Consider the following 21,418-nt stretch of genomic DNA (forward strand, 5'->3'; position numbering starts at 1 on the left):
ATATTGTCTGATATTAACAAAATGTTTTTGTAATTGCTTTGTCAAACTTTATTATTTCAGTTGTTTATTTTTCATATACTCAAGTTACGTGTGTAATTTACTGTTAGTATTAATAGTTTATAGTATCCTTACAAACCTATTCATCAGGTTTGGTATCAGGGAAATATGTTGTAAGGATATCATTTTATCTAAATTACTATATTTTTTGAGACAATATATAGTTAATGATTATTTGTCATCATACTCTAAATTGATAATAGCTGTAGGCTTAAAGTAACGAAATTTAAAATCTTGTCGATACGAAATTTAACCCTGATGACAAAATAGATTTAGAATCGCCGTGTTAGTTAAACTAAATATACGGAAACCATATACCGCCAGGATTATCCGTGAATAGCCGGTTTTAAGCGCCCCCTCTTTATTTAGTCAATAAATGTGAATAGAATTTTAAGCACTCGTTTAACAGTCTTTTTAGAAATAACAATACATGTGGTGTGATTTTAATTGAAAATAAACATAACCTTTTACGCACATTTAATTTAATTAGTGAATTAATAACAAAGACGATGCTCAAGAAATAATACTTCCATATAATAATTTATAAAAAAATAATTGATACCAATAGAACACTTTTTTGTTGTGTAAATAAAATTGTAATTATTCCTATTGTAACTTAACAACTCTTTTTTTTTTCAAAAATTCATTTTCTGTTTGCCAATTTTAAAAGCTGTAAGAGTTTCAAACACGCCCTGATCTGAGAAAAGCCCTGAACAAACTCGGAGGAATTTCTTTTTGTTGTAGCTTTAACAATGTCTTTAATGCAGCAATAGAGCAATTAATTTCGGAGGTTTATTATAGCCAGATTATAAATAGATATTAATCAATTGTTATTGTATAGGTAGCAGCACAAGAACCGGAATCCACTACTCAAACAACCACAGAGAAGAAAATAGAAACTACAACAGAGAAGAAACAAGAAGAGAAAAAAGAGAAGTGCAAGAAAGATTCCTGTGAACATGCTTGCAAAGATAATGACGGAAAAATCAAATGTGAATGTCGTACAGGATTTAGACTACAGTCGGATAATAAATCCTGCAAAGGTAAAATATATGACTTATGTATGTATTAATGTAGTTTACAAGGGGTAAAGATAACAATGTTTGAAATATATCTGTAGCACGAATAGCTTAGATTTTTTTTTAATTTCTGAGGAATATTTATTTTAAATAAATATAGTTAGTTGCGATAATTGGCTAATGTTAAAACTGTTGCACATAATTCAGTAAGTCAATGCGACTATAAAGTAATTCCTCAACCATTATCTCGCAACACTTGTTTATAAAGATTTTTTTTGGTTTACATAGATATCAACGAATGTGGAGAGGTTCTAGACGATCTGTGCACTGAAGAAGACACCGTATGCCACAACACAGTGGGCTCCTACAAGTGCGTGCCCATTAAGAAACGGGATGTCAGTCTTAGCTGTCCGGCGGGCTTCAAGCGAAACGTTCTTAACCAAGTGTGCGATGGTAAGTTAAAATCACGTGTATTTTTCATAATACTAACGAGTTAACTAAAGAAGAGGAAGTGATAGCAAGAATAGATGGTTTACTGTATAACGGAATCTGAAAAGCGGAGCTATGTAGCTCAAATGAGTGGTGATAAACATGGGATAGTGAATAATTCTCTTACATGACCTCCGGTATCGAGTGATTTTTATCCACATCAATAAATTGTTTTTTTTTTTTAATATGTTAGTTAACAGCTTAACAAGAATGAAATTAATTGCTTAATTTTGTCTTAAATATTGTTACAAAGAAAACAACTTTCTTATATTATACATAACATTTATTACCATTACAGTGTTGACTTCAATATGTGTATTTAAATTATATAAACCCTTTTCGAACTAGTGTCCATTGGCTGTAATACAGTCCTTAACACGAAAGCCTGTTATCAATAGAACGCGTACTCTTTCTATGGGAAAAATTTTCACTGCCAATCGTATGGATTTTTTAAGGTACTCCACATCATCATGGCGTTTAGAGCAAGCCTTACTCTCTAAAACCGTATCATAGTTTCTTGTTACTTCTAATTATAATTTTATCTCTTTCCAGACATCAACGAATGCCAACTTCCTCGGCCGCCGTGTCCTAAATACTTGTGTGAGAATACAATAGGCGGGTACAAGTGTGCTGGCAAACCTGGCAAGCCTTTCGAGGAAGCTATTCCCGGTGCTACCACACCACAAGTTCCGGCTATACCTACATCGAAAAACGACATCTGTCCTCCGGGATTCAGGGCAGGGCCGGACGATGAGTGCCTTGGTATTTAATAAATTTAAAATTTCATCATTATTTCAGCCATTTATGGAGATTTCCAATAAGCCTGGTTAGAACCTGGCTAAGTAAAGGCTAGAACCAGCTAAGTATAGGCAGGATAGGGCTTCTAAGCAGCCAGAATCCTGTCTTTACCGACAACCTCATGACCATTTGTCCACTTTGCGAGAGCACGTCCTTTCCTGTGCTTGCCGGTTCGTCGTTTCCACTCCGGAATTTCCAAGCCCAAACAGCTGCCTTTTGCGCTTTAACTGGGCAAACTTGCTGGGTTATATCGGTTATTTAAACATAAAATATTTGAATAACAGTTAAGTTTCTTATACGATTTTTATTAGTGAAGGTATTTTAAGTAAGGTATTCTGTGAAATCGTCAAGACATGTAGAAATTTTAAAGAATTAAAATCTTTTACCGAGATAGATGATAAACTTCTGTACTTAAAAAAGTAAGTTAGAAATTTTTCTCGTACTATTTGAATATTATTACCCTACTTGGTAATAGGACCTGCAACTAAATAAGTAGCTCTCCTTTTATTGTGACGAGAAACTTGCTATTTTGCGTGTTATTTAACTTCCTATTTAATCGTAACATGATTGCGTTACGTTATGTGATGTTGATTAGACATCGAGGAGTGCGAAGAGCGACTGGACGACTGCCAACGTCTCTCTCAGCACTGCATCAACACTCACGGCAGCTACTTCTGCCAGGACCACGTATCTAAGAGATGTGCCCCTGGCTTTAAAGTCAACGCTGCTACTGGAATTTGCGAAGGTATTAGCTTTTTAATAGTACTGCTATTTTTGTGACTACTTATGTACCTATTAGTGTATTTTATCAACCATGTTGCTATTTACATGTCGTTTTATTGTTATTCTTCGAGCTATATTAATATATACTAATCTATATTGTTATTTTATCAAAGCCTTCAAGTAGCAAGCCTTTTTGATTAAATAACTTGTAACTTCATAAATTTCAGATATCGACGAATGCGAGGAGAGTTCGGAGGTCTGCCGACGCAACGAGGTGTGCATTAATCTACCTGGAGCATACAACTGCAAGTCTAAGATCAGCACACTACCGCAGTAATGTACCCAATAATTGTATCATGGTTTAATTGAGCTTTTAGGACTAGAGAACCATAAGTGTAGGGAGAGGTTTTTTATCCTAAGGGACTAAATAAACATTACCAGTTGTGTAAACTGAATGGCTGTTCCATACGAAAAACTATTACAGAATGCTTTTATTTATGTGGCAGGTACAACATGAACAAACTAAAAAGCTACCAGAGCCAAGCTATAGAATAGCTACCAAGCTATAGAATTTAAACTTACTTTTTAGTTTTGCTTTTCCTGCGAAGATTATTTAAAACAAATTGTTGTAATGTTTAAATGTTGTAACAAATGATTTAAAACAAAGTGTTGTAACGTTTTTAGACAAGTTGTAGTGATAGTGCGCAGTATACATAGCGCGCAGAACAGACCTGGAGCGGTGACCACAAACTAGCATGTGTAGTGTAAAACGATTGAGACGATCTAATCAAAGTCGTCGGAAGACGCTGGCTGCTATGGGTTCAGTACTGGAGGTCCTAGGGCTGAAAAAAAGATAATGCCAAATAATTATATGCAGATGTGTGTGAATATAAGCAGAATTATTATTTTAACAAATCTTTACCTTTTCTAAAAATCTAATTTTAATCACACGGCAGGTTAAGAAAAAAGGAATGCAAAGAAGGAACAAGACAACGTCCAGGCGGTACAACTTGCGAAGGTATGATAATTCAAATTACTATTATTGTAATGTTAATGTAAATGTCACTAGATTTTTAAGTAGCTACCGAGATAATCGCTGAAAAATTGTAGTTTATTTTGCTATACTACACAAATATACTGAATATAATATATATGTATTATATTGTATATAAAATACATGTAGTATGTGTATATTTATGAACTTATTTTACTCGGTCTAGATATCTGTAAAAAATTCGTTAGGCACCCGGTTTTCCGATGTAATTGTCATCATTGTCCGAAAAAATTGGAGTGTTTTTATACACATATTAAACAGGAATCAATGCAAGAAAACACTCATAGGTTAATAGAAATTGGTTCGACAACATTTTAAGTCATTGAGTAAAAAGAAACCATTGACATAATAAATAGAACTCGTTCTCAAGGTGCAAACGTTATTTCTTAATAATAAGGTAATTTAAGCATTTTTGTACTTACACTGTTCGGCAAATATGGTATAGTAATATACAATTCTTCATCACTTGGTAGTCAGTGAAATTAAACTGATGCATCTAATGTTCGTAGATATCGATGAGTGCCGCGAAGGCACGCACCTGTGTGATCACTTTCAAAACTGCATTAACACTTTCGGCGGACACGAGTGCCGCTGTAAAAATGGCTTTGAACTGGATTCTTCTTCTGGGTCATGTGTGGGTAAGTTTTCTTTTCTATCAGCGTTATTTTTAAAAGCATCTTTCTTTTTGGCCCTTTCGTAGTATTATTTTATTTACTCTAATTGGAACCCTATGGCGATTACATTCCTAACGGTCGCCATTGTGGCTACGGTCGGACTTAAAAAACCAATTTTGTTTACTTTCGTTTTTAAACTTATTATGTATCACGTTACCATATCATTAATAATTATTTATATCTCTTGGCTTTAATTAAGGTAGTAGCCCACTGAAATAAGGTAAAATTATTTTCTTCCAGTGAATAAAATATTTAAAGCAGTAAACCTTGTGTTTAATAATATTGAATGATATGAGACAAAGATGTAATGTTCTTCCTGCCTTCTCTTTTTACTTAAACTTAATATAAGAACGAGAAAAAACGAGTGATCTATATTAACTCCTAATGCCGATAAGTCATAATGGATTAGTTATATTTTTTGAGAGCAATTTATCAATCTTTATTTAAGTAATTTTTCAGTTTGAATTAATCATAGTCCTTGGTGTACATAAACGTCACGGAAAAAAAATCTAAAAGAGCCTGATTTTATAGAACCTAAAATCAAGTCAAGCTTGTTTATAATGACAACCTTTTAATTGATAAAAGTAAGACTACAAGTGTTACGAACGCGCGAATAAATCCTGTCATCGTCAGCCATCATATAATAAAAATATATATTATTTAATTTTCAGATATTGACGAGTGCGCGCTAAAGCTAGACAACTGTCAGGCGGGCCTGCATTGCTTGAACGTCCTGGGCTCCTTCACTTGCACGCGTCGCGCTGCCACCACATCTACCACCACAACCACCACTACTACAACAACCACCACTGCCTTGCCCCCCCCTGCCTACGAATATGAGTATTACGATTCTGAGTGAGTAATATACATTTAACTATTTTATATTTGATAAATCATTTTTTTTTAAAAAATCGAAGTAAAAAATAAAATAGTTAGTATTATTTTTTACTTTAATTATAAAACTTAATAAAGTTCAGAAATGATGTTTTTTGAACAAAATAAGATTTATTGTTCAACGTTACTGGTTTTAATGTTTTCATAATTAAATATTATTGCTTACATGTTGACAATGTCTTTTACAGAGAAGATAACGCAACAAATACAGACACAATTCCCGAAACAAGCTTGACCGTCCCCACCACCAGTTCAACAACAACGTCGACTACAACTACAACTACGACTCCTAGACCTACAACAACAACTCCTAGACCCACAACAACATCAACATCAACCACCACGCCGTCAACAACTAGTACCGTTAGCACGACAACACGGACCATTAGAACACGACCTCCTAGACCAGCGTATAACCGATTTTACCCTAACCATCTCACTCCTACAACAAGAAGAACTCCTTATACAAATCCCCCTGACTCTAGAATACCTGGCTTCAGACCAAGAAGACCGGAAAGACCAAACACTCCAGTCGAAGTAAACGTACCGGCCCCAACAGAAATCAACACTATAGAGAGGGAGAGAGAAAGTGACGGTAGCTATGGGCTAAACGCTAGTGATATACCTAAAGATAAATGGACCAATGTTATTGGAGTACACAATAAACCAGATTTTAATGTTGACGATCTTCATTGTTTGAATGGGTATGAAAAGAGCCCCAATGGAGAATGCGTAGGTGAGTTTATAGGATTTTTTGTTAAGTGTATTAAAATTTTGAGCTTTATTTCATCATCTAAGGTGGGACGAGTTTCAATATGAAGCTATTCCTAGTCAATATATAATACTGATTAGGGATGGCTATAATACTATCTAATGACGTGTTAAGGACGTGTTGTGTTCTTTAAATAGATAAAAAAGTGCAATTTTTTTATAATTTAAACATGCCATTTACCTGATAGTATTTATAGATATTTGCAGAATTTTCAAACTTTAGGTGACAGAACGCTGAAAACGCTTCGCCTATACGTGTTTAAAATAGCTATGCCCTCAGCCCTTAGGGCTCTTTAGAGAGCCAAGGCTGCGACCGTTACTTGTGATATTCCACCAGATTGGTATAATCTTAAGCCGCTTAATGGGTTGCCTCATAACTCAACGTTTTCTCTTAATTCCATTCTCGATTTGAACTTAGCATTCCGATTTAAATGTACTGGACTACAGATTAATCAGGTGCTATTATTGGATTAGTAGGAGAATGTGGAATAACTACTTTAGAAGGCGTTAAGGGTTAGAAGAAGAAGTGGTAGAATAATTAATTAAAAACTTGGGTGATACATGGCGGGTTTTGTCTTAAGTTTTTAGTTGACCATTCGTTTGTGAAAATTGGCGTTTTCATTCGTAAATACTCTGTAGCGTAACCACGGTTTAAACTGTATCTAACATCCCATTATACTGTTCGAGAATATCAAAGCACTCTAATACTAATATCGGAGTTAATAACATTAATATAATGATAACATGAATAACGTTACTATTAATATCTTTCAGATATAGATGAATGTAAAATGGGAGCACACATTTGCAGTAGTTTAGAAGTGTGCCACAACCGGCTGGGCGGTTACATGTGCGATTGCATGCCGGGCTTTAGGCGGGACGCGAGCGGCTGGTGCGTTGTCATAACCACGAGTACCTCAACTACCACCTCTACCACCTCTACCACCTCTTCTACCACCACCACTACCACCACTACTCCGAAACCGACTACCGTCCGGACTACTACCTCCACCACCGAGAGTACCACTGCAGGTTGGTGCTTCACATATAATTACTTGTCTTTTTTTTAAAAAGGCGAAACACAGCAGTGATTTGTTATTTATTGATTTTACTCTGTGCTTATTGTTACGTTTAATTGTTGTAAAATGGTGATGATGGCTTTGATTTAAGTATTCGAGCAAAATTAGTTGAGACAATTTATTTTAAAACAAGATATTTAACAACTATTATAGATGGGTTGCAATAAAATCACATCATATTGTTGATATGAGGGTTAAGTAAAGCAAAGTAAGGCTCTGTTCCGCCGTTGTAATGTTTTCAAATAATCAATTTTAGGAAAGTGTTTCATACTTTGTTTATTCGTCAATTTATCAATCAATGTTGTGAATTATTTTTACTTTTCGATTTTGATAATCGATTCGTGACCAAGATCATCACTAAAATCATGACATGTGGGCTTAATATGAGAAAAATTTCTTTACAGTTACACCCGTCGCCGAATGGGGCCGCAATAATAGACCACGAAGACCTTGGTTCACACCAACGGGTTCCTGCGACTTTGGATACATTTACAGTGCTAGTACTGGCAATTGTGTTGGTGAGTTAAATAGGAAGTTAAATAAGCAAGGGAGGATTTAAAACTATTATATGTACAAACAGTATATAGCGCTATCGTTAGATAAATTGCTGTCGTACGATCCATTTTACATTTGAGGGAGAGCAAAAAGGCGATACAGAGAAGGTTTTTGTATCATAAACCGCTAGAAGTAAAGCCAAACTAATCGATTAACTATCTAAATATTGAGCTATAATTAAACTAACTGTAATTTCGTATGGCAGCTAGCGTAATGGCTCGTGCTTGCGGAGAATTTGTTTGAATTTTTTTATATTTCTACAACCAAAGATTTTTGTTTCAATCTCTTTCACTCCCGTTAATTAGAATGTTGACGAGAGGAGAAGAGTCAGGTGAATTCGTAATATTTACAGACGTAGACGAATGCTCCACGAACAAGGCAAACTGTTCGCCGAAGGAAGACTGCGTGAATACAGACGGCGGGTATCGCTGCGTCTGCGGTAAGCGGTGCCGAGGAGTGGACACTTACTGTAAGTTCATTAATTAAATACTTCACCGTAGTTAGTCAAATATATGTAAAAAGCAAAATACATGTAAATAACATGCCGGAGATACATAAAATTATCCATCCATATTGATCTAGGTACAAAACTTGCAGTATCTTCGAATAGTGAACGTTTATGATTTCGCGCTGTGAGGCAACAATACAAATTACAGATATGTTATCAGTTGTATTTTTATGTTCGTGTTTTAACACCTTTTTTCAATTTTCATGTAATTGTGGGTATAGAATGTTTGATATTACGATTTTTTCTAATTTTTAAGATTACTTTAAAGTTAAGCTCTGGAATTCAAAGAAGTCTTAAGTACTATGCTAATCTGCCATGCTGACGTATCGCGCTTTAGGACAGCGTGGTGAAATGGGAACCGAGAAAAAAGGAGCATTAGCCCCATCACTGTTAGCGTTGCCGATGGCTGATGGAACGTTACGGCCGATTCTCCCCCAGGTTCATTGAGTGTGCACCTAAGGCGGGGTACAGCGGTTTCGGTAGCACTACAGCTCACACTCGTTGAGTTCTGCGACAATAAGTAATAGTTATTTATTTACCTGAAATGGAAGGGTGTTATTTTGCGTTGTAGGATCCGTTTCTTAAACAACAGAATCCCTATATAGTTGCACATTTGTTAGGTCGAAAAATACCACGCATCCTACTAAGGATTCTTTTATTAATAATTCAAAATTCGTAAATATTATTTATGAATATTATTATGAATTATAGTAATATTTCCACCAGCATAAAATAACGCTTGTAATCGTTTTGTATGACCATGTCACGCGTGTCTTCAGACCCATCGTCGCGCGAACCAGTGTTGCCTGAGACGAACGTGATCACGGTGGGCGCGCAGTACGGGCAGCGCGGGGCGCAAGTGATCCGGCCCACGTACTCGCGGCCGGCCTCCTCGCCCACCCTCATAACCTCGTGCCCCTGGGGGTACAAGCTCACTCCTGATAAACGCTGCCTTGGTATGTACCTAGTTGCATAATGAACATGCCTACAATTTTTTTTCCTCATCATTATTTCAGACGCAGGACCTCCACAGCCGGATATAAGTCTGTGCTTCATAGATTTTAGATAAGACGGTTGGTTATCCAACTTATTCAACGCTAGTGCTCCTCTAGCTATACAAAATCTTGCGTAACTATGAATTTAGGCTTGTCACTAAAGCGAAGCTTGTGGGCCTGCAAGTGAAATAATACAAGGCTAATTAGGTGTGGGATAAATGGCCGCACTGGTGTTTTTAAAAGCAAAACAATATAAGAGCTACTAACATCACGACAACTATTTTAGACAAAACACATTTGAAATACAAAACAATTTTATTGAATCTTATATTCTACTAACAGCGTAACAATGTTTTGAAAAATCCATACCCTCCGACGGTTCATGCGACAACTCTTATTGTACCAGCCGTGTGTCGTTATTTATATGCTCCAAGAAGATAAAAACCGTTTCTCCAACATCAACAATAAATTTTTAGCAATAAAGTGGTTAGAAAACTTGTGTTTTATACGCAATAAATATGCAATTTTACAAAGCGATTACATAAGCAGCAGCAGCCCGATTTATATAAGCACATGTGGTTTTGTGGTGATAGATATAGACGAGTGTGCGCGAAACATATCGGAGTGCGGCCCCCAGCAGCGCTGCGAGAACTTCTTCGGCGGGTACTCGTGCCAGTGCGCGGCTGGCCACCGCCTCGTGGGACAGCACCTCTGCGAGGACATCGACGAGTGCGCTTACGGCAATGTAAGCAATTAACAACTTGACTAAAATATTTGTAACGACAAATACAGTTCCGAAACGAACCACGAAGTTTTATGTACGTATTTAATAATTAAGTAAATACGTATACATAAATAGTCAAATCAGCTCCAAAAATAACAGGTTGTCAAATATCTCCCTTCCGCTTTTTTGCTCTTTATTCAATGCTTTATAAAAAGTGTTACAGTAATCGGATTTAGTTCAAATATGCGCCGTTTTGTTCGATAATCTGTTTCCATCTAGACGGCAACTTCATAATACCTCCCTCGTAGAAGCCCTCCTCCTTATTTGCGAAGAACTCGGACAGCCACTTTACACCACCAAGGGCGTTCGCCATGGACAGGAACAGGTGGTAATCACTTGGCGCTATGTCCGGGCTATATGGTGGATGTGATAAAACCTCCCATCCGAGCTCCCGTAGCTTCTGACGAGTCATCAACGAAGTGTGTGGTCTGGCGTTGTCTTGGTGGAACACTACACCCTTCCTGTTGGCCAATTCTGGACTCTTCTGGTCGATCGCCAGCTTCAAGCGGTCCAGTTGTTCGCAGTAGATGGTAGAATTAAGCGTCTGGCCATATGGGAGCAGCTCATAGTGGATGATTCCCTTCCAATCCCACCAAACACACAGCAAAACCTTCCTGGCCGTCAATCCCGGCTTGGCCACTGTTTGGGACGATTCACCGGCCTTCGACCACGACCGTTTTCGCTTGATATTGTCGTATGTGATCCATTTTTCGTCGCCAGTTACCATCCGCTTCAAGAATGGGTCGAGTTCGTTCCGTTTCAGCAACATATCGCAGGCGTTGATTCGGTTCAGAAGGTTTTTTTGCGTCAAATCATGCGACACCCAAACATCAAGCTTATTTTTGTATCCAGCCTTCTGCAGATGGTTTAAAATGGTTTGGTGACTAACTACCATCTCCTGGGCGATGTCACGAGATGCCACATGCCGGTCTAACTCGATGTAGTCCATGATTTGATCGGTATTTGTCGTCACAGGTCTTCCGCCGGCTGGCTTATCCATGGTGTCGTTTTCGCCGGCTCTGAATCGTCGAAACCATTCCTCCGCGGTTCGAATTGATAGAGTACCATCCCCCAAAACACCATTAATCAACAAACGCGCGATACAGAAACTGATTGTTGCTATTTTTAATATATGTTTAGTTTTTTTAGCAATTAATAGATTAATCATACTCGACTTATAGTTAAAGTTTGTCCATACATATTGTCCATCGTTTGTCACCTATGTTTGTTTTCATTGTGTCCTTGCTTATATGAGGTGTTGTTAACCTGTACAGCTTTAAGATCTGCATCTAATTCATGGCTTGCGGATTTTGAATTCTTAATCAATTTAAAAATTAGAGATGAACACTCGCTATAAACGTCATGATGGGAAGTTGCAAAAGATTGAAAAAAGGTTGGACTAAGGGTTAATGAAATCCTTAATCTAAACAAATTACATTAGATAATCAGATTTGGAAAGCGCTGATTTTGAAAGAAACCTTTTTCTTTATTAATTGAGGCCCTTGTATTTCAATGAAATGAGCACAAAAGTCGTGATACCGTGAATTTCATTTTGCAAGAAACTTGGGCAACTTTATATTGTGGGCAGGATCGAGTCAACAACTGACTATAATGTTATTTATAGCATAAAAACAATCAAGAAAAATCTTTTCAGCCGTGTTCATACAACGCTCAATGCGTCAACACGGTGGGCTCGTATCGTTGCGCCTGCGGAGAGGGCTTCCGAAACGCGCCCACAAACGACAAGGTGAGTTATAAAGCTGTTGAATTAAATTTATGAGCTCTTATAACATTTTGGTTAGTATTTATAGTATATTGCATCATTAGAAGTCTAGAGAAGTTATAAAGGTCTGCGACTAAGAGATTTCAACTACGGCAGGGCAATAATTTCAGTAAGGCAATAAATGAAATAAAAATGGATCCCCACGGATAGCAAAACACTATGGCGGCGAAATTAGTATATCGACGCCTAATTATCAAAAGTTGTGACTCCCATTAGGTAAATATCGCGAAAAGAAGATCAAACACAATCTGTTATTATATTTATATACCAAGAATGTGGATGAATTCCAGTTCACGTTTTTTTGTAATAATTCTTTAAATGTAAATTCAAAATAAAAAACGTTTAGTGTTCTACTTAACCGATTATGTATTTAAGTAATATGTTTTATGTATTTCACGTACCGGCGCTAAATTAGACCCTTTAATATATAAAGTAAAACCATGTTCGAGACTAGATAATAACGACATAAGCAAACGTATTTGTTATTGCTTTTAAAATGTGAATTGATCGCCAGAGCAGAAAAACTAGTCTAATATTTGAAAATTTTTATCGCAGGGACATGATTTTTGATTATTTTTTTTTATTCATAACAACTATTAATATTTTTTTAATCAATGCTGCTACTCCTTATTTATTAATTATTTAGACACTACACACAACTCTGTGAATCGATCGTAGCCGGCAGTAAACATAAATAAACAGTAAACCTAAAATATTACTTGTGGTTATAAATGCCTTAAAACCCATTTGTTTTCATACATAAAACTAAAAAGACGTGCAGACTGCAGGAGTGTCGCAGGCTAAGCAATAAAAATTTGCGATTTTTGGAAGACTTGCAGCAAAGAAGAGGCTAGTTTTGTTAAACAACTATTGGTGAAAGTGCTTTTATGTCTCTAAATTCGACCAATATTCTTCTAATATAAATCGTGTAACAATAATTGTTTTCTCACGTGAATGTAATCGCAATGTTTGTGTTAAAAAGATCATGATGTACTTAAATTGTGTATGTACGATGTTGCAGGTGTGCGTGGACGTAGACGAGTGCTCGGAGACGCCAGAAGTGTGTGCTCACTCGTGTGCGAACGCCTGGGGCAGCTATCGCTGCTTCTGCAATCGCGGGTACCGCCTCCACACCGACAACAGGTCGATCATTGTTTATCCTTTTAATGTAATATTGTTATATGGTTTACGGTAATAAAATACTTTTCATCATTTTAGCCTTGGGACGTCCACTACTGGAAATGGGTCTCACCCATAGATTTCCTCAAGAACCGGTTGGAAACTGCGTGCATCCAGCGTCTTTCGATGACCTTAACAAAATTTTTCCACGTCATGGGTTGTTTTACACTACGTTAGCCGGTCCGTGATTTCCACTCCAAAAGTTTTATCTTAAAGTCTCAACAAAATTTCCTTAGTAAAATAGAAATCCATTATATCGTACACAAAAGAAAATTTAGTTCACACTCTCTAAATCGCTTGGCAAAATCGTAATTTTCCAAAGTCTTCAATAGTGAAGTGGATATAGAGCCATCGCTGTATTTCTTCTAAGTTCCAGTACAAATATGTCTTAGTGTTGGCTTCACAATTCAATTCCGAACAGAGTTCATTTCCCTGTTGTAGTAAAGTGACTTCTGGCACTGTTGTGTAAATCGCATTATTTTTGTTTGTCCCATTGATACCATTCTGTGACTGCTTGGTGAAGCTATTTCTCCTTTCTTGTAATAGTATAAAATATCATACCCAATACAAAAGTAGAATTTTAGCTAACCGAGTTTCATCTACCAACACCTGACACAATCTATGAATCAGCCCATATTTTTGTATTTTACATGCTACTTCCTATTTATTTATAATATTTACAAGTTGTTCTCTCAGCAATTTGCCATTTTGTTTTAATTAGACTACGAAAATACTTTTACGGACGTCTCGTCGGATCAATTCTTTAGTGTTTTTGATAATAGGACTAAGGCAACCTCGGTTTATCATAGAATATGACTAAAAGAAACAACGAGAGTGAGTTTTGGGTATTCAACGTTAACTAAAGCGAGGTTATTAAGGACAGGATGACCACTTTGTCTTGTTGTGTCAAGGTATCAAGGAATTATTGAAAAGCCTCAATGCGTCTCTTTGAAGGTCGTTGGGCTCCAAAGTATTCAGACTGACCACCGGGGAGTGTTGTTGGGGAACTGTCAAGTGGAATCGCAAGTAGATCGATTTTGCTCGAAGACATTACCGACTACAGTGGTCACAAACATCTCTTACCATCACCATCATCATTATTTCTGTTGGTAGACGGCCACCGCAAGGCAGTTTTACGCTGCTGTGTCCAGTGACTTCCTGCGGCTTAACGGAATAACACACTTTCCGTCAACACTTCAAGAATGCTTATAAAATTGTATATTTCTAAGGCGGCAGGGGGTTATATGTACGAATTTTTCGCCGCAAAATCAAGCGTATGAGAGAACGCATGTGTCATCATGATCTCAGCCAATAGATGCTAACGGTACAAGCATAAAAAGCTGCCCTAAAGTTATTTATTAGATTACAGCGAGCTTAACCATGTCGTCGATCCACCTAGTGGTTGCCACTTGCAAACCTTTCGACCTTTTGTTTTTTGTAATATAAAAAGATTAATTTGTGGATTATACGTGGTCAGGACATGCGTCGACGTGGACGAGTGCGCGGAATGGGGCAGCGTTCGTCGGCGCGGTCGGCTATGCGGCGGGCGCTGCCTTAACGTGCCAGGCAGCTACCGCTGCGACTGCCCGCGTGGATACCGCCTCGCCGACGACGCACGCAGTTGCATCGGTACTTACATTCACTCACCACCAACCATTTATCTACATATATTTCGCTTCAAGTGGCTGTTATTGTGTCATGTGAAGTTTTTGCTGTTATCCTTGCGGCTTTTACAGATTCATCGGAAACGAGTTCACGGAACAGAGGGGTCCGTGAACTATAAGTGGCTGTTACTTGAACATTTGCATTTTATTGGCCGCTTCCTAGCCCGCAAGTCCCGACCGACGCCAAAAATCGTCTTGTTGGCAGACAATGGACCTCGTCGCAACGGCTGACGAGCAACAGGGCTATAACTCATACGACGTCGTGATTCTGGGAATGTAACGTTATTATTCCCCCAAGTGTGTAAATAACTATGTAACTTTGAAACGACAACCATTCCCATAAGGAATTTTGTCGAAAAGTTATGTGCTTTAATTCAGAAAACAGTCTAATATTTAATTTAGGATACTATGTACTGCTAAGGTTCACTACTCCTAAATATACTTTCATAAAATATTACGAATTCTGTGGACTGTTCGTAAAATTTTTTGGTCACATAGAAAAAGCGGTGGATATCTTGGAAAAACTTTTATTTACTGGAAACGTAGATGGACGGCGGTGTATCCGTGCTGGTCCGATCAGGTCTGGACTACGCTCGATACCAAAGTTGGCCTACTTACGCAATACACACAGCCGAAGATCGGCACATATAGCGTATCATAGTCCCTACTTTGATTGGTTTAACTAAAATTATTTGTATATTGATACATTCATTTCAATGGGAAATATAACCGAAAATATAGTAATTGTCTCCTTTAAAATCCTTTGGTCTAATGTACACACATGTATACAATTTACTTCTTAAACAGGCGTCACCAAAAATTTGTTGAACTCCAGTATTTGCACTTTTTGATATTTTTTGTAACGAATTGGAGGCTGCGCTGTGCTGATGGGGCTTACTCTGAACACCGCTTTTATTTATTTATTAATTTTAAGATCGAGGGTGACGCTATGTACATTTTTTATTGGAGTGAGAGACATACGAGGTCTTAACTTCGCTTGAATAATAGAATTGTGCAATAGAAATGGATAACTGAAGTGTTTGAGAATGTACGAAAGGAATGGAATGATTGAGAAAGGAAGATGGAATTGTAGAATGATAGAAGGAGGAAAAAAAGATATTGTGTACTATGGAAGACGAGAACGAAAATAAAAATTCCAGTGAAAAAAAGATTAAGAAATACAAAACCCTGTTCCTAATCAAATAGGGGGTGGAAGGAGAGGTCCCCAATAGCGGGGGCCATTAAAAAAAAAACTTCGCTTGTGTGGATGCTCCATATTCTCTAAGAATATTCGCAGTTTAGATCAAGCACCCAACGACTCTATTTTCAAATTTCAGATATAGATGAGTGTGAAACTGGCGAGGCGCAATGTGCAAGGACATCGGACGCCGGGGTCGTTTGCCAAAACACCCGCGGCGGCTACCACTGCCACAGAATCGATTGTCCTCCCGGCTACCGTCTGGAGTCTAAACAGTGAGTTCTTTCTTATATTTTACGCAAGCTTTGTTAACGAAAAATATTTGTTTAATTATTTAGCAAAGCAACCCACAAGTAGATGAACACATGACATTTAAGAGTGTACAATTAGTAACATACATTTAATAATATACAATTAACAAAAATACTGATGCATTTGCCTACTTAAGGTGTGAACAACATTCACAATAATTATGATTTGCAGCGTCAAATAAGTAAAGTAAGAGACGTGTGTTGAGATCTAATAATATATAACAAAAATTATATAATAATAATAATAAATAATAAAAATTGTTGTTCAACTTTATCTAGTAAATGTGGCAATACGAGACATTTACTCAGAACTATGTTGGCACGGACAGATTTTATGTGAAAGATTTCTTAAATAGGATATCTGAGCAATCCGTGATTCAGATTATCACTATAATAATGACATTGTTTCAGCAAGTGCACGCGCATCCAGCTCATGTGCGCGATCTCTGATTGGAACTGCATTCAGCAGCCTAGCGCGCTCAGCTACAATTTCATCACGTTCGTCTCTAATATATACCTACCTGCTGGCAGTGTGAGTAGTTTATACATTCTTCTAAGTTATAGTTCTGTACGCGAAGGAACAAAACGATTGCCGTGATTTTAACGGTTTATTTTTTGGTTTCGGCTCTGATGCATCCTTTTTGATACAAAGTTATACCCAAATACAATCGTAAATATAGTTTTGACGACTTTTTCCAAAATAAAAACGTTAGAAATGGTGTAATATATAGCTACTTCCGTTATGTAGCAGTAGTCGTGCAATAAAGTGCACCGCCCGCCAGCCCGCTGATAAATGCGCATGCGGCAAACAATGCGAATTACATAACTACCACCGTTAAATCACTCAACATGTACTGCTACATAGCGGAAATAGCTATATATTAGTCCTTTTCTTACTTAAGATGGACTTCCGCAAAGTAACGCCTGGATCTATTAGATAATAAAAACGCACACTGTTCTCATCAACATTTTTGTCTTTACGTAGTGATATTGCATACTAATAATCAAAATTGCAGTAACATACATTACAGGAACGGTTTATATGTTGTCTATTTTTTCTCTACCAAGACTGAAACAATAGGCACCGTTGAAACCGGAACAAATGGCGTAATTAGCTTCTGTACACCCATTCTCGTAGTGTTAAGAAAGTCTTAAACCACATATTAGAATTACATAATTGTAATTAATTGTAGAATAAAAATGTCATTTAGTGTTGTGTTGCGACAAGAAACATTCTATTGCAGGTTGATTTGTTCACAATGCACGGCCCGACGTGGCGGGACTCCGTCGTGAGCTTCGAGATGCGCATGCTGGATGTTCAAGCACCCAACGGAGTGAAACCAGCGGACCTCTCGTGCTTTGAGTACGTTAGATTTTAAAATTTTAACAATTTTTATTTTTAGTTATGGAAACAACCATAACTAAAATTTGTAATTCTCTATTAAAAAAACACGAGGTTATCTACACGCATTCATTGAATTCATCTCTAATTCATAAATTCGTTATTATAATACACACACAGGTATTAATACACACATAGGTTAATAATTTGAAGATAGTATATAGCTATGTAGCTCTAGTATAGCAGCTACAGATGAATTTTAAAAATAAAACAGATTATAAGAAATCACAATCAAATGTAATTGAAAGATTTATTATAGTTTTAGTGAAATTTGTACTCGAATTTCGGAAATGACATCTTTCTAATTTAATTATTATTAGTTTTACATACAATAGACGATTGCTAAAACTGATAGGAGGGGGTATTTATAAATATTCTTGTGCAGCATGCGGCCGAGCGGCAGCATCTGCGTGGTGTCGCTGCTGTGCTCGCTGGAGGGGCCACAGGTGGCAGAGCTGGAACTCACCATGTCCCTGTATCAGCGCAGCCAGTTCGCGGGCAGCGCCGTGGCGAGACTCGTCATAATCGTCTCTGAGTATGAATTCTAACACCGAATGTCAACCATTAAATTAAGACTTACGTAAATTTTTCATTTTTAGATCTGCTTTTGTTTTGGATAATTTTATTTTGTTACAACTTTTTCTAGTACAATTTTTATATATTTTTTGTTAAAAGACAATGTTAAATTTGCTATTACGATCAACGGTTCGAAATAATCCTTTTATTACTAGTATGTATAATTGGTAATATTCAGCATTCAGTCCTTTTTTTTGGAATTTTATTCACTCGATCAAGCAATGAACCTGATTTTCACTTAAATAAACTTATTTTTTGTAGTTTCGTGGCTTCTTCGTCTTGCGACGTCAAGTTGTATAAACTTAAGCAACTCTTATTAGTGAATAGATATTGTAGATTTAAAGTGCTACTTATTTATTGTGATGTTGGAATAAATCTATTTAAACAAAAACGTTTTTTTTATTTACTGATTAAACAAATTCGTAACTGTTCATTATGTTGTTTCTTAATATTTGATGATCGATTTTTTTCAAGATGGATTCGGAACCCTAGAGTTATTTGTGTGAAACCTATGAAAAATTTCACTTTTCGAAGATAAATATTTCGGTGTTGCCGACATCAGAGCTTTATAGGCAACGGTTGTCAGGCTCAACCGGTAGTATTGCCAACCTAAACTACAAGAGTTTATTATTCGTCGTCTCCGTTCGTAGAAATTTTTGGACTTTTTATTCAAAAACAAGAAAAGTAGAAAAAGAAACATTTCTGTTAAAAAATCTAAGGCTCAAGAAAATTACGATACTTGGGTGTTGCCATACGAAAAAAAGGTTTATTTTTTGTTTCGGGAATTTCGGACAAAAATAGCTACACTATTATTGTTGACCAGACTGTCCGCGGGTAAGAGATAATGTTAGGCGCTCCAAGATCTTTTTTGAAATAGCGAAGACCGCCCGTGGGAGACTCAGCTCGGGCCATAAATGTTACTATTTTACCGGATTGGGAGGCCGCAGAGCTTTTAAGTCGCTTCGGTGAACATTTCATGGAATAACTTAGCTCAAGGGTCCACACAAGGGGACTTCGGCTTGGACTGTCCCTCGTCGATAATACTCGCTTAACGTTCTGACACAGGGGCGGCCGAATCTCTGCTCGGCCGGTTGCTATTGCCTGGCTAATGTCACTACTACCTCTTCGGAAAGCGATAGCGCGGGGAGGATTTGCGGAAAAACACAAGCAACGTATTTATGTAACATAATCGGTAGTTGGCGGTCCCCTTCGGTTGACGATCAAAGTTCTACTGATAAGGCCAGTTAGTTTTCGGATGGCAGCGAATTGTTTTATACGTAGCTTGTTTTAATACCCTTCTTGCGAATGGCGTTATAATTTTCGAAAATGCTGCAAACGTTTAAAATAAACAACAATCGATTGGTTGTATATAATTGTAATGAATGAGAATGGCCAATGAATGGAGTGTCATCAACATTTCAGCTACAGGACAATGGAGCGTAAATCGATAAAATAAAAATAAAGACACGAGGCAATTGGAATATATCTTTTTTTATTAAGCACAAGCGTTCTTCTGCACGCCGCCGTACCGCGGCGTCCGTCTGTTATACACATATACTTATTAAATAATAGTGCAAGTTTTATTAGTAAATTAGTTCTCTTGATCACAACATAATTATAAAATATTAATTCAAAATGTTTTTACACAATGTAGAGAAACAACTATTCATGATCATCTAACGCTCTGCTCTGGTCCCCTCGTCCCTCACAATCCATAACATTCCAAAAATAAAAATATTTTAAACTTAAAAATTTAAAATATTGCCCTATTTTATAATACTCTAAAATGTTTAAATTTATATAAAAGTGAATTAATAGTAATTATATAACAGATAGCATGCGACTTTAAAAGTGACACACATCTGAATTAATTATTCTAATTTTTCATGTTTATTGGAAGTATATATTACAGTCCGAGAATGAAAATATTGGTTATATCTATTTTGCAAATGATGTTTCTGAAATGTTGTTACTTTTTATAAATGTATATATAAAAAATAAAATAAATGTTATATAAACAAATCTATGTAGACAAATATCATTAAAAAAAATTACATTTTCAATAAATATGTTTATTGTTATATATATGTAAATGTATGGAAAACGTAGCTGAATGCAGATATCCAAATTTATTCGAATGATTGTTTGGCAGTAATTCCATAAATGTATAAAAAAAAATTGCAAGGTAAATATATAACTGTGAACAGTTAAATTTGACAAAACTGCATAAGTAAGTGTAATTTTAGCATTTGTATACTGCCAACTTTAGTTCACGAGTCATACGTATCATAAAACATAAAAAAAACAATTAACTTCTGGAGGCTATAAACTATTGGTTTTAACATATTTTTAACACGGTCAACCAATAGAATGTTAAACCCTAAAAATATTAACCTAATTACATAACTGTACTTACAATTCTTACTAATAAACATCGACCATGTGGTATCAATATGAATACGAATTATTATTTTACTAATATTTGCTTATGAAGGTATAATTTTGTGCAACTATAATGGTAAAACTTGTGTAAATAATATTTGATATATATAAGAAATTAAACAAATCTAGAACACAAAAAAAGAGAAACTGAACAATTAATTTGCAATTGTACATTAAATTATCTCTATGTTAATTCTAAATACAGTTTCAACAACAATAGATTACTTTCGCTTTTAAAATGGCATAGACAGCAGTCTTGTTCAACAATGTACTGAGTCGAGAGATTTATGTACATAATTACACATAAATGATTTACATGCAAACATACAAATTTGATATGATCCTCTAAATTCGTACAACACTATAGAAATTTGTCAGTACATTTAGGTATAAAAGTATACAACAGCGGACAGTCGGGGCAAAAATTAATATATTTTCCAACTGTTATTTGGACATTGAACAT

The 21,418-nt window shown here is 36.4% G+C and overlaps 1 protein-coding gene across 1 annotated transcript in view; it reads left to right on the top strand.

Annotated features, from left to right (window-relative positions):
* LOC137925211 (fibrillin-2-like) overlaps positions 1-18,852 on the top strand; it is a 33,729-nt gene extending 14,877 nt beyond the window's left edge. The window contains exons 5-25 of the mRNA XM_068768618.1: positions 899-1,100; positions 1,365-1,529; positions 2,118-2,327; positions 2,959-3,108; positions 3,314-3,419; positions 4,043-4,104; positions 4,650-4,778; positions 5,486-5,669; positions 5,897-6,444; positions 7,254-7,511; positions 7,963-8,076; positions 8,466-8,582; positions 9,401-9,577; positions 10,210-10,361; positions 12,055-12,147; positions 13,205-13,326; positions 14,840-14,991; positions 16,364-16,499; positions 16,947-17,067; positions 17,780-17,898; positions 18,323-18,852. Of these exons, the coding sequence (XP_068624719.1) occupies positions 899-1,100; positions 1,365-1,529; positions 2,118-2,327; positions 2,959-3,108; positions 3,314-3,419; positions 4,043-4,104; positions 4,650-4,778; positions 5,486-5,669; positions 5,897-6,444; positions 7,254-7,511; positions 7,963-8,076; positions 8,466-8,582; positions 9,401-9,577; positions 10,210-10,361; positions 12,055-12,147; positions 13,205-13,326; positions 14,840-14,991; positions 16,364-16,499; positions 16,947-17,067; positions 17,780-17,898; positions 18,323-18,485 (3,480 nt within the window). The 3' untranslated portion in view covers positions 18,486-18,852. The remainder of the gene's footprint in view (positions 1-898; positions 1,101-1,364; positions 1,530-2,117; positions 2,328-2,958; positions 3,109-3,313; positions 3,420-4,042; positions 4,105-4,649; positions 4,779-5,485; positions 5,670-5,896; positions 6,445-7,253; positions 7,512-7,962; positions 8,077-8,465; positions 8,583-9,400; positions 9,578-10,209; positions 10,362-12,054; positions 12,148-13,204; positions 13,327-14,839; positions 14,992-16,363; positions 16,500-16,946; positions 17,068-17,779; positions 17,899-18,322) is intronic.
* Positions 18,853-21,418: the final 2,566 nt, after the last annotated feature.

The sequence above is a fragment of the Battus philenor genome, unplaced genomic scaffold, assembly GCF_028537555.1.
Source record: "Battus philenor isolate CCGP_79_NKW_IND1 unplaced genomic scaffold, ilBatPhil1.0.hap1 SCAF_26, whole genome shotgun sequence".
In the NCBI taxonomy this organism is placed as follows: Eukaryota; Metazoa; Arthropoda; class Insecta; order Lepidoptera; family Papilionidae; genus Battus; species Battus philenor.